Source organism: Ornithodoros turicata, chromosome 6, assembly GCF_037126465.1.
Source record: "Ornithodoros turicata isolate Travis chromosome 6, ASM3712646v1, whole genome shotgun sequence".
Taxonomy (NCBI): domain Eukaryota; kingdom Metazoa; phylum Arthropoda; class Arachnida; order Ixodida; family Argasidae; genus Ornithodoros; species Ornithodoros turicata.
The window spans coordinates 56,199,858-56,212,439 of NC_088206.1; the positions used below are offsets into that span (position 1 = coordinate 56,199,858).

General features: G+C 46.3%; 1 protein-coding gene across 1 annotated transcript in view; it reads right to left on the reverse strand.

Annotated features, from left to right (window-relative positions):
• LOC135396768 (exostosin-1-like) overlaps positions 1 to 12,582 on the reverse strand; it is a 120,335-nt gene that overhangs the window by 28,403 nt on the left and 79,350 nt on the right. Inside the window, exons 2-3 of the mRNA XM_064627923.1 lie at positions 7,220 to 7,421; positions 5,837 to 5,956 (exon numbers count right to left, since the gene is read on the reverse strand). Of these exons, the coding sequence (XP_064483993.1) occupies positions 5,837 to 5,956; positions 7,220 to 7,421 (322 nt within the window). The remainder of the gene's footprint in view (positions 1 to 5,836; positions 5,957 to 7,219; positions 7,422 to 12,582) is intronic.

Below are 12,582 nucleotides of genomic sequence, written 5' to 3' on the forward strand. Positions count from 1 at the left end.
CACACATTCATACGACGGGATCGACGCAGGCGGCAACTGTTGAACAATGAAAGAACTGATGTTCTGAGGCTGGAACAACATAGAAGGGACAACAGAGTAGGGAAGGGATATTTGTCCCTTCTATGTTGTTCCAGCCTCAGAATATCAGTTCTTTCATTGTATAGGACTCGTTTATATCAACGTTGGCTAAAACAGCAGCCACAATTTTGTGCAGTTACCTGGTATCACGACATCACCTAGCCCTATTGTACAGGCTCCAGTACGACACCGTCACCATCGTTGTAAACACTGTGGGGATCCACCATGTACGATACGAAGGAGAAGCTATACGCTGTGTGGACATATGCCCGGCTGCAGTGACGTGGCTGTCACGTGGTCTAGAAGAGCGTTTTTCTGGTCGTCCGGGAGAGCGCGTTGGATTGAGGTGGTGGCGATGTTACGGACAGACGCAACGTCACGGGACAAATTGTATGAAATACCCTCATCCCAAAGTGTGTGTGGGGGGGGGGGGGGGGGGACGGGGGGGCAGAATCCTATGTCGAAAATCCTCTCTGAACATTCTGAACACCCAATTGAAATCAAAATTTGGAAACGGTGGAGAACATGGGGCACGCATGTGCCGCGTCCCGCGTGTGCAAATCTTTCAGAACCACCACCTCAGAAACAAAAAGAAAAAAAAAAAAAAAGAGAGAAAGAAAGGAAACAAAACAAGGAAAAAGCCGATACAACGAACGAAGTTTTATTTTAGCTCCGGTTACAACACATTTTATCCCAGTCCTTACAAAGAACCCCCCCCCCCCCCCTCATATACATGTATCGTCTTGAGCTTATGTATCATTTTTTTTCCCCGACGATTCAAATTACTACAAACAAACTACTTTCCAACGTTTTAGCCGTACCAGTTTCCCCGCATTTCGAAATAAAAGCGCGGGCCGACCCGTTTCAAATCCAATAAAACGCTTCATCCGTTCCAGTCTTCCTTATATACACAACTTTACGGCTCTCCAGTATAGTGTGTATATATATATATGCGTCTCGCGACCTCGGAACAGTAATCCCCAGACCGTCGTGCAACAAGAAGCACTTACTCAGCAAAACACTCGAGTGGGAACCAAACCGCACCTGAACCGCGGCTGGAAAGAAAATAGAAAGGAAAAGCATATAACGAGAACGAAACACACCGGGAGAGAGAAAAACGAAGAGGTCGGCGCTTTCTCGCAATAACAGGCGAAATGCACCACCGAACCCGTATATACGGAAAAGGTATATAAGGACGGGGCTGTGTTTTAGAACAGATATGGAGGCAAAATGCGCGTATCCCTACTCCGATTTTTCTTGTCCCCCCCACCTCCCCCTTTTTATGACAGCGAGCTTCTGAGATTCACTTAGAACGGGGCTCCGTTCCTCCATCCGTTACGTAGCGGAGGATACAAACAAGATCTTCCTTCCTTTCTTCGTTTGCGAGGCAAGAGTATCGGGAAAGAATAAACAAAAGGAAGAAGAAGGAAAAAGACTGGGTAATAATTCCAGCCACGTGCGACTGAGGGAAGTAGCTCTGGTGCAATGACTGAGAGCGGTGGGAAGAAAATTCCGATCGGCTCTGCTCAGGAATGGCACCGGAATCAGAAGAACAAAGAAGAAGGAAAGCGAAGAGAGGGACGGGAAAGAAATGAGGTTTTTCCTTAAATACTTAATGCGCGCGGGGTACATATCGAAAAGAAACAAAGAAGAAGAAAAAAAGAGCATCTTTCCGCAACGTTGACTCTACTCTGAGTGCGTGCAACCCGGGCGTGGCGTGCTGCTATCATTGATGAAAAATATTTCTTTTCCTCGCTTTTCGTGGTCACTCGCTTCGCATTAAAATTGCGGAGTCGTGTCGTAAATGAAGCGTGTGTGTGAGTAAAGAAAATGTGTTCTTCGCTCCTTCCTTAATATACGCGGCAATTTATTTGTCATTCCGCTTCGTTGCGATGGCGACGAAGCCGTTTGTGCTAAATCGCACGTTTTGCGTGAAATACTTTTTTTGTGTGGCTTCGTGACAACGCATTCTGCTTTGGGAAGCAAGCCCTTTAAAGGTGGTGTCCGCGAGGCATCCGGAATCCTGAAGTTAATGTGGTATCCACTTGGAGATAACTTCCAAAAAGAAAACACCGCAAAAAGTTTAGCAAAATTAGTTTGTGTTTTTTCGTAAAACATCAAAAACATCGAATTCGAAACCAACTGCCAGCTTCCGGATGGAACGGCCTTTGCCTGCTTCGCCTCTTCTGGTGACGTAATTGGCATTGCCGGCGAGATTCCGAATGGCTCAGCTGACGGCGTCGCCAGGCAGGTTGCGACCCGATTCCACCGGAAGCATGAACGCAGATGTTTCTAGCATTTGTCCGGCAGCAGATTGCGAGTCGGAAGACCGCATTTTGTGGCGGACAGCCTGCTTTAACAACCGACTTGAGTGACGTCGGTCCGCACACTGTTGCCTGAGTTCAGCCGGGAGCGCGCAGCCGGCTGAAAAACCCGATTAAACTCATTTTTGAATGTTTCCGACTGTTTCAAAACGAAATATTCGGGTTACGTGTATTTCAGGCACCCACTATTCTCTTCGCACCTTCAGTTCAAATGCGTTTTCTTCTGTTTCTTTTTTTTTTTTTTTTTTTTTTTTGTCCGGACACCACATTTAAAGACAAGTAACGGCAATCTCGACCAGGGAAGAGTAACTGAGACATTTTCGTTACTTCCGTTTTCGTTTCTGATACCAGTTTTCGTTCCCGTTACGGTTCTTTTACTGTTCCTGGTAGTGTTCCTTTCAGCCCTGCCAGCAACCCCCACTCTTAAAACAAAGCTTCACCACATAGCACGCTGAAAGCCAACCATTGTACAGAGTGATACCTCTATCACTCTCGACTTGTGGAAAGCGATGGGCGTATGCCTTTTTGCGACAATTAACATTTCTGCATAAGTGTCACAAAAAGGCGTACTCGTCCCGTTTTCAACAAATAAGGGTGCACTCTTAAAAATGAACTTCACCGCATAGCACTCTCCTAGCCAACCATCATCTCGAATGATATCGTTATCTGCTCTGATTTGTTGAAAACGGGAGGCGTACGCCATTTTTGTGACAATTATGAACAGCATAAGTGTCACAAAAAGGCGTACGCCTCCCGTTTTCAACAAATCAGAGCAGATAACGATATCATTCGAGATGATGGTTGGCTAGGAGCGTGCTATGCGGTGAAGTTCATTTTTAAGAGTGTGGAGAACGATGTCATTCGGGATGATGGTTGGCCAGGAGTGTGCTATGTGGTAAGTTCATTTTTAAGAGTGTACACTCTACACTCTTAAAAATGAACTTCACCGCTTAGCACGCTCCTAGCCAACCATAATCTCAAATGATATCGTTATCGGCACGGATTTGTTGAAAACGGGAGGCGTACGCCTTTTCTACGACAATTATGAACAGCATAAGTGTCACAAAAAAGGCGTACGCCTCCCGTTTTCAACAAATCAGGGCAGATAACGATATCATTCGAGATTTTGGTTGGCTAGGAGCGTGCTATGCGGTGAAGTTCATTTTTAAGAGTGTAAAAACTGAACTTCACCGCATAGCACGCTCCGCACCAACCATTGCCACGAATGATAGGGTTATCGCTTCTGATTCAAGGAGAGAGGAAGGCGTACGCCTTTTTGTGCCAATTATCATGTATCCAAATTGATTCATGTATCATGTATCCAAATTGTATATAGTGTTGGTTCCGGGTACCTAACGCGAAGCACCACATAATTTCGGTTCGGGGCAATCATACATATTCGGGGATATAAAGGAAAATCTGTGTAAACGTGTCTTCGTCCAGTGTACACTCTTAAAAATGAACTTCACCACACAGCTCGCTCCTACACTGTTAAAACAGAACTTCACCGCATAGCGCGCTCCTAGCCAACCGTCATTCCGAATGATATCATTCTGTGCATTGATTTGTTGAAAATGAGAGGAGGCGCCTATCTGGGACAGATTATCTTGTCCCAGATAGGCGCCTCCCCCCTGTTTTGAACAAATCATGACAGTGAATGATATCATTCGGTATGGTGGTTGGTCAGCAGCGTGCTATGTGGTGAAGTTCTGTTTTAACAGTGTAGCCAACCATCATCTCGAATGATATCGTTATCTGCCCATTTATTGAATACGGGGTACGCCTTTTTTGTGACATTTATGCTGTTCATAACTGTCACACAAAAAAGGCGTACGCCTCCCGTTTTCGAAAAATCAGGGAAGATAACGATATCATTTGAGACGATGGTTGGGTAGGAGTGAGCTATGCGGTGAAGTTTGTTTTTAAGAGTGTAGTGCATAGCTGAAAATCTGAGTAGAGCAACTCTACGTGGGCATAAGCAGACTTCCATCGAAGGTCCCGCCCATAGACAAACGGTACCAGTTATAAACAGCACTTCCGTGCCATGGTGTAGCGAAAAAAGTCGTAAGCTCGCACTATACACTCTTTTACTCATCACAAAAAATCACATTTACTCCAAAGATTCTTTAATAATAGTAAAAAAGAGAAGATAAAAGATGCCAGTTAATCAACTAACGAAGGTGGTGTTTCAGATAAGAGGTAGGTAGAAAACTCACACCCTGGCGTTGTGCAGCAGAATGACAGCCCAAAATACCCAAACTGAAACTTTGACTAGATGACGTAACCGACAACATCATTGCACCGTAGGTGGAGATACAGGCAGACAAAAATAATCACCGCTGTGACTCTTAAACGTAAAAGCTAACACGATTATTCATTTGTGCATCCGATTTGAAGCAGCAGTTCTCCACATTCTGGAGCTCTGTAGGAGCTGGAGCTGTGTAGATCAGATTAACATTTTATATAAATACGTCAATTTAAGAAGACCTAGGAGTAAGCTCTCGTAATGGAACGCGCCCGAACGTCTCGCTCTACAAGAAATTTCAACAGTTCACTCAACCACATTTTCTCAGAGTACGGCGAGTTTTTCCATCAGTTCACTTTGACATAAGTTACGAGAAGGAAGTCTGGCGCCAGCGACAGATGGCATCTGATTGGTCGGACTGTTCTTCTCCCTCGGGCCGTAAAGAGTAGGCAAAAACAGAAAGGAAGAACGAACAGAAAGACTTATAGAGAGAGACGAGAAAAGGACCTTCATTGTCCCTCTGAAAAGCCCCTGCCTGCGGGCTGTCCTCCTGTAGAGCGTGCTTTGCCTGCATAGCGCACGAGTTCTGCAGTGAAGCCTGCTTGACAAACGGGTGCCCGACGAACCTACAGTGACGTCGAACAGAAGCGAGTTTTCGTAGATGCACCGATACTGTCAGATCGATCGTTTAGAAGAACACCTGTCATTTGTTATGAAACTTTAAGGCAATATGCCTAAATGACAGCACGGAAAGCACCACGGTTTAATCGATAATGCTGCCTGTAGCGCCGGAGAGGCAGTTAGTTTCGCATTAGTATTAAAATACCATCACCATATTCATAGTGTTACAAGCAGCGTTAAGGCTCCGAATTCTAGTTTGAAGATGCACATACACAGCAATGTTTACGCACGTATCGGAAACTTTCAAGAACGCATGTGAAAGAAGAGAGACTAAGCGGATTGCCAAATGTGACTAATTATGCGCGACGTCAATTATGACTTTTATAGCACAATGACAGATAAAACTGAGGAGTTCTCATGATAAGAGGTTGTGTCCTCCAAGGAGCGATCGACTACTTTCTTCCATTAGATACCTATTTGAGACACTATCGAACGGATAATTAATTAATTACATATAAATTGTACATGGACAGTACGTGACGCTGCCGTAAGAAGTGCCGGGGCTCACCTCAATGACCGTGAGCGCGATCTTGTCGACAGACGAGAAGTAGGTTTCCCACAAGAGCTGACTCTGCTGCTTTAGCTGATGCACGTGTCTACGAGACAAGGATCGGAGAACATCCGGGACCTATAGTGGAAATACACACACTTGAAATCATGTGACATATTAGAGATGCTTCGATGAGCCCCAGCAGATATTTGTGCGTGCACGCGTGTCAAACGCGCAATACGCGTGTAATGTCCATAAGAAATAAAAGAAAGAAAAAATAACCCTTCCCCCATACGTCTATCCTAATCGACGTTTTAGCCGTGAGTGAAATCTCTCTGTGTTAATCACTCGTGCTCTTTAATCATGGGGGTACTTCCTGCAACTTTGTTTCCATGTCCCACCAAGGTACGGTCGCAAAATTACGGCAGGCCTATTTCTACCAAAGATAACCCAGTTTCACAGCCCAGCGACCATCACATCTGCTCCAGAAAGCGGTTTGTTGGAGCCCTCACTGTTCAGGTCCTACATCCTAAAACACGCATTAGACGGTCGGCATTCCCAGAAACACGAAATGGGGAAAAAATCGCAACATTTGCGCGCCCAAGCTAGGGTTACGTTAATTATGCGAGCAAACACGGGACCCACTGCCCCACCCGAAGTAACGCAGCAGAACCCAGCGGAATAGTTTGCATACTGGGTATTCGCAACAGCGACGTTAGAGAGTCATAGTGCATCGTGCGCGATCGCCTTTGTGTACGTAGGGATAGCGTTGGTGGTCCTGCGCACGCGCAAAACATAAAGAGAGCTTCGCGCAGTGCGCAGAACCATCACGCTATCCATTATGTAGGCAAATGCGACAGCGTACGACGCACTAAAACTCACTATTACCCAGAATACTCTAGCGGAAGATGAGAAAAACGTCATGGCTCTCTGCTGTCAGGTTAGCGCTCAAATTCATGTCTTTTCGTGCGACTCAAATCATGGGGAATATCGTCAACACCACCTAGAGACAATGCCTGACCTCTTGAGCGCCGTGACGTAACAATTAAGAGTCCGCCAATCACGACCGTGCTTTCAGCGGCCGTAGCTATGGAGAGGAGCCGCCATCAGCCGCATGGGCAGCCACTGGTAGCCACAGAAAGCCTGCGTTTTAAAATCGTCTTCGGCGATTGGCTGGCCTTATATGCCTACAGAGGAAGGAGTGAGGGGAGGCATTTGCGGGCTTTCTGTATCTAGGTGGCGTTGATATCGTGCCGCTCAGCCACAAAATGGTCCGTAGCAGACGACAGGGCCGATGGTGCCGTCCGCTCTTCGCAGATGACACAAGTTCTTTTTTTTTTTTTTTCGTTTACTAGAATATTCCGTGGGAATGTATGACACACGGATACGGTAATATCGTACCTGTAACAGCAGTCTCTCGTCTGCTCGCAGAGCGGCCCGTGACCAGTCTATGACTTCTGAGAAAGGCAGCTCCCAACCATTGGCCAAGACGACTGGAACGCAGCCCGCTTGCAGCGCCTCCAAAAAACGAAAAGAACCGAGCCGGCGACCGCGGGGCACCAGGCAGAAAGTGGAGTTTTCCATCAACGACCCATATTCGTACCTAGAACACAGAAAAGACACGGGGTGAATAATGTTACGCGAGGAAGATAAACAACAAACTGATAACGAATAGATTAGATGGATAACGGAACGCTCGCAAGCACGTTTCAATGTGTTTTCGTATAGTTTCGAAAGCCGGCAGCACATCACAACCGATCGCGTACGTGACCTGCTAACGCAAATGCCGACGATGAGCACGAACGTTGATAAATAGCACCCAGAAGCATTAACGGCAATGTGTAGAGCTTTAGCGTACAAATTTAAAATCACAGAAACAGGCACAAATACCAAGTGACCAAAGCTGTTCCCGTTAATTTCCAACATTTAAATGAAACACAAATAGACGAATGAAGCCATCTAAAGCAAATAAGTGGCGCCTCCATATTGCATCTGAATGTAGAGTTCGTCTTGAAGCCCATAGCTGGCAAAGAAGAAGGGGATGAAAGGATTAAGTGATCAGGCGTAAACATATCCCCAAAATATAGAGCCTTCGAATTTCGTAAGAGTTCTGGGAAGCCCAGCGGGGGCGTAATTCTTCCCCGTGGCGGTTTGCTTTTCTGCTTTATATGTTTTCTCAGGCGTTACGTCACTGCATGACGTCGAAGATTATTAGAGCAAGTAAGACCTGGGCTTAGCGGTGACTTAGAATGAAGAACAACAGAAGGGGGGGGGGACCTTGTACATATTGTCATATGGGAAACTGTTTGTTTCTTTCTTTCAAACTTTTCAATTTCAAAAAATTCCTATTTTCTTTTCAACTCAACTCATATGGGAAATGTAACGTTCGCACAGAATCGGATGCTAAGACGAGTCACAATAGTCTTGGTCCTCATGCACAGTCACGGCCATTCGCTCTCACCACAGTAACTGCATTTACATGGACAGGTACGTCGAACGAAAGCTACTAATCACAAGCCAGTTTACTACGGGATGTCCTTATGTAAAATGCGTGTCATTTGTGATAAATGTACGGCAAAACGCCTAGTGAACCTGGATAGTGAAGGTCGCCAGTTCGCGTGGCGGAATTCAGCCGACAGCTGTCGTCTAAACAATCTCATCCTAACGACTTATCTCCACTGTGTCGGTCTCCCTTTTAAATGGATATATGCTGGTTCACGTCCAGAGGAGAGATCGAATACTTTCTTGATGTCGACTTTATCATCTTGATGCAGACGAATTCACGAAAGGATATCGAGCGAAACCACCCTACGCAAAGCACAAAAGATTTAAAGAAACGTCCGCATCTGAAGAGACGCAGACGACATTCCAACCTAAGAAACGTACACTTCCCGCACGACACGCCGTTCTCAGACGCAAGATCCATACGACATCACAATAGGGCGCAGCGCGCTCGCGTCATGCATACATGCACCTCACGGAAGGAGCGAGACGCGAGCATGCACGTAATATATGAAAGGGAGAAGAAAATCAACAGCCCCGAACGTCACACGAAGGCGAAAACAGAAATTGCTTCTGCCACGCCGCCGCAAGGCGAGCACTACATCACACCGGCAATGGAGGAATAATCGCCGCACGCATACCTATAGCGCGCAAATAGAAAAAGAAAGAAATAATAAAATGAACAAAATAAGAGAAAGGGGAGAGGGTGTGGGGGAAGTTCATCGATTTGTGGAACCCCCGATCGCGCCGAGTCAACTCAAAGCAAGCTGCGACGGCCAAATCGACCGCCCATACAGGGAGGGTATCTGTACTGGTGTAGCGTCGATTTCACACACCTGGTCCCGCGCCGCGTCAGCCCACGTGGCGGCAGAGGGAAAGGGAAAGGGCTCACGAAGTTGTGAAACAAGAAAACAAATGATTATGATGAAGTGGTCCGCTGCACTGAGAGAGAACAAATTTCTTCCTTCCCTTTTGTGTGTATCCTGCCTTTTCGATGGTGCAGTGACGCAGTGTTACTGCGCTTCCTATAGGCTGCTGCGCATTAGGATGTCATGTAATAATAGTAACTGAAAGTAGATTTACGCAAGACTTGCATGTAATCTAAATAATCTACTGAAGTTACTTTTGTTGAGTACTCACATAAAACTAAGTATTTAGAAATCTAACTTAAATACGTTTCGGGAGTAACTTGCGCTCATTTCCCAGGATAAGATACTTCATTTGTGTGCGTTTTGTTTTGTTTTTTGGAGACGGAAAAGATGAGAAAATGACGAACTTCGTGTGCTTTTGTTGGGCGCTATGCCCCTTACACCTACATACATAAAGTGAGGAAGAGAGCATCTTCCGAGAAGGTATCGCCGAAAAAGAAGAGTATCCGAACGAGCGCCTATTTTATATGCATTTTATTTTTATTTATTTGACAGTGAATTTCACAAACTGTAACTTGATAGTACCTCGAAAGTAACGAGTTACTTTTGTGAGTATATTTAGTATTCTACTCAAACACTTTTTCAGAGTTGAGCTTTTGGTGCTCTACTCAGTTACTTTTTTTACATGGTACTCAGTATCTAGATACCTACAATGATGTACAATCCTGATGATGTACGAGGGGTGTTCAAGTCAAACCGGGACTTTCTGTCTCCTGAGTGTACAAATGGCTCGCGCTACTTCTTTTTCGTCATTTTCATACGCGACAGGCCTCCGCGTTCACCACGTGGCGGTCCAAAGTTGGTGCAAAACAGAAGACACGTGCTGGACAAGATGGCCGACAAGTCCGACACTATATAGGGCCATATTGACTGCTTTGTGTCATCAACTGGCTGAGGCACAGTGGCTCTCTGGCGTCGCTGCTACACCGCGTTGACCCGGAGCTTGCCTCTACTTTCCCGACATCGTTCCCTAGGCCGTTTGCGTCACTTTACCACCAGCTCCGCCTCAACGTGCCCTACAGCCGCCGACGTCTTCTTCACAAGCTTGGAAAGGCGGATTCACCCAACTGTGGCACCTGTGGGACTGTTGAGGACACTGAACACATCTTATTATCCTGCCCACGGTATCAGCAGCACAGGCAATCTCTACAAGCTTCCTTAGCTCGGTTGGATGGCAAACCATTTGATGTCGTTAAGGTTCTGGGCCCTTTGACACCCGACCATCAGTTTCACGCCATGCAAGCGTTTGTGCGATTTTGCGCAGACTCCAAGTTGGTGGACACAGTGTGATTGACAGTGTGTGTGGACAGTGTGTGTGAGTGACTGACTGAGAGTCTTTGTCACTCATTGGTTTTATTGTAGATAGCCATTTGTGTTTTCCTAAGTGATCTGGAGTAGCCGGCTCTCGTAATGAGTGTCTATTTCTGCATTTTTTTTTTTCTTTTCTAGTCAACTCAACTCAAAGCTGACAACCAGGTGAGCGCGCACATCGAACAGCGAATTGTCATGAAGTTTCCCGTGAATGAAGGCGTAAAGTCAGCTGAAATTCACAGAAGACTTCAGGCTCAGTATGGCCACGATACACTTAGCCGCAGCAAAGCGTTTGAGTGGTGCAAACGGTTCCGAGACGGCCGTACATCAGTGCAGGACGATCCCGGTCGGGGCGGCTCAGAGCCCAGTGTCAGAGTCCCTGAGAACATCCAACTTGTGTAGCGCCTGATCCTCATTCACCGACGGATAACATGTCTCGAACTGGCTCGAAAGACGGACCTTTCTGTGGGAATGTTGAACACTGTCATTCATGAACACCTCCAGTTTTGGAAAGTTAGTGCCCGTTAGGTCCTCAGGCAGGTCTCTGTGTTTGACCGGCAGAGAAGACTGGAGATCTCCCAAGTGCTAAGGTACCGTTTCGACACTGAAGGACAGCCGTTCCTTGATCGGATCATCACGTGCGATGAAACGTGGGTGCACCATTTTACTCCTGAGTCTAAACGCGCACCAAAACAGTGGAAGCATCCGGGATCGCCAGCTCCCAAGAAGTTCCGAAGCACCCCGCCTGCGGGTAAGGCCATGGCCACGGTTTTCTGGGACAAGGCTGGTGTTGTTCATGTTGATTTTCTGCCCAGTGGTACCACCATCAATAGTGCATATTACTGCCAGGTTCTCAGGGATGCGCATAAGGCGCTGAAGCAAAAGCGGCCGCGGGCCTCATCACCAAAGGAGTCCTCCTCCTACAGGACAATGCACGCCCGCATACCGCGCATCTCACGACACGCACCTTACAGGAACTTGGCTGGGAGTTGCTGCCACATCCCCCTTACAGTCCAGAACTCGCACCCAGCGATTTCCATCTCTTCGCCACTTCAGCTGCGACGACGAGGTCAAGAATGCGGTTCGATCATGGCTGCTACGCGCCGGTAAGGATTTTTAAGCTGCTTGCATCCAAGCCCTCGTGAAACGCTGCACTCTTAAAAATGAGCTTCACCGCATAGCACGCTCCTAGCCAACCATCATCCCGGGTGATATCGTTCCCTTCCTTGATTTGTTGAAAACGGGAGGCGTACGCCTTTTTGTGACACTTATGCAGAAATGTTAATTGTCACAAAAAGGCGTACACCTCCCGTTTTCAACAAATCATGTGAGAGAACGATGTCACTCGGGATGATGGTTGGCTTGGAGCGTGCTATGTGATGAAGTTCATTTTTAAGAGTGATGGGACAAGTGCATTAGTGCAGCTGGAGATTACGGTGAAAAATAAAACTAATTTCTCGCCTGTAAGTTCATTTTACTTTTGCGAGAAATGAAAAGTCCCGGTTTGACTTGAACACCCGTCGTACAATGAATGTACAGTCCTGATTTACACATACACCCTACAAACGGCTTCACCGGATAACAGGCGGAAGACCAACCACTGCACAGAATGATACCCTACACTCTTAAAAATGAACTTCACCGCATAGCACGCTCCTAGCCAACCATAATACCGAATGATATCGTTATCTGCCCTGATTTGTTGAAAACGGGAGGCGTACGCCTTTTTTGTGACACTTATGCTGTTCATAATTGTCACAAAAGGGCGTACGCCTCCCGTTTTCAACAAATCAGGGCAGATAACGATATCATTCGAACTGATGGTTGGATAGGAGAGTGCTATGCGGTGAAGTTCATTTTTAAGAGTGTACCTCAACATGTGGTAAAGAACAGCCGTCGTGCTCTCTATTTGTTATTATTATTATTTCATAGTTTTATTTACTGATTATTCTATATTTTATTTATTATAGTACTAGTATGTTTATTTATTTCCTCCAATGATGAAAGTTGCGGGGTTTAATG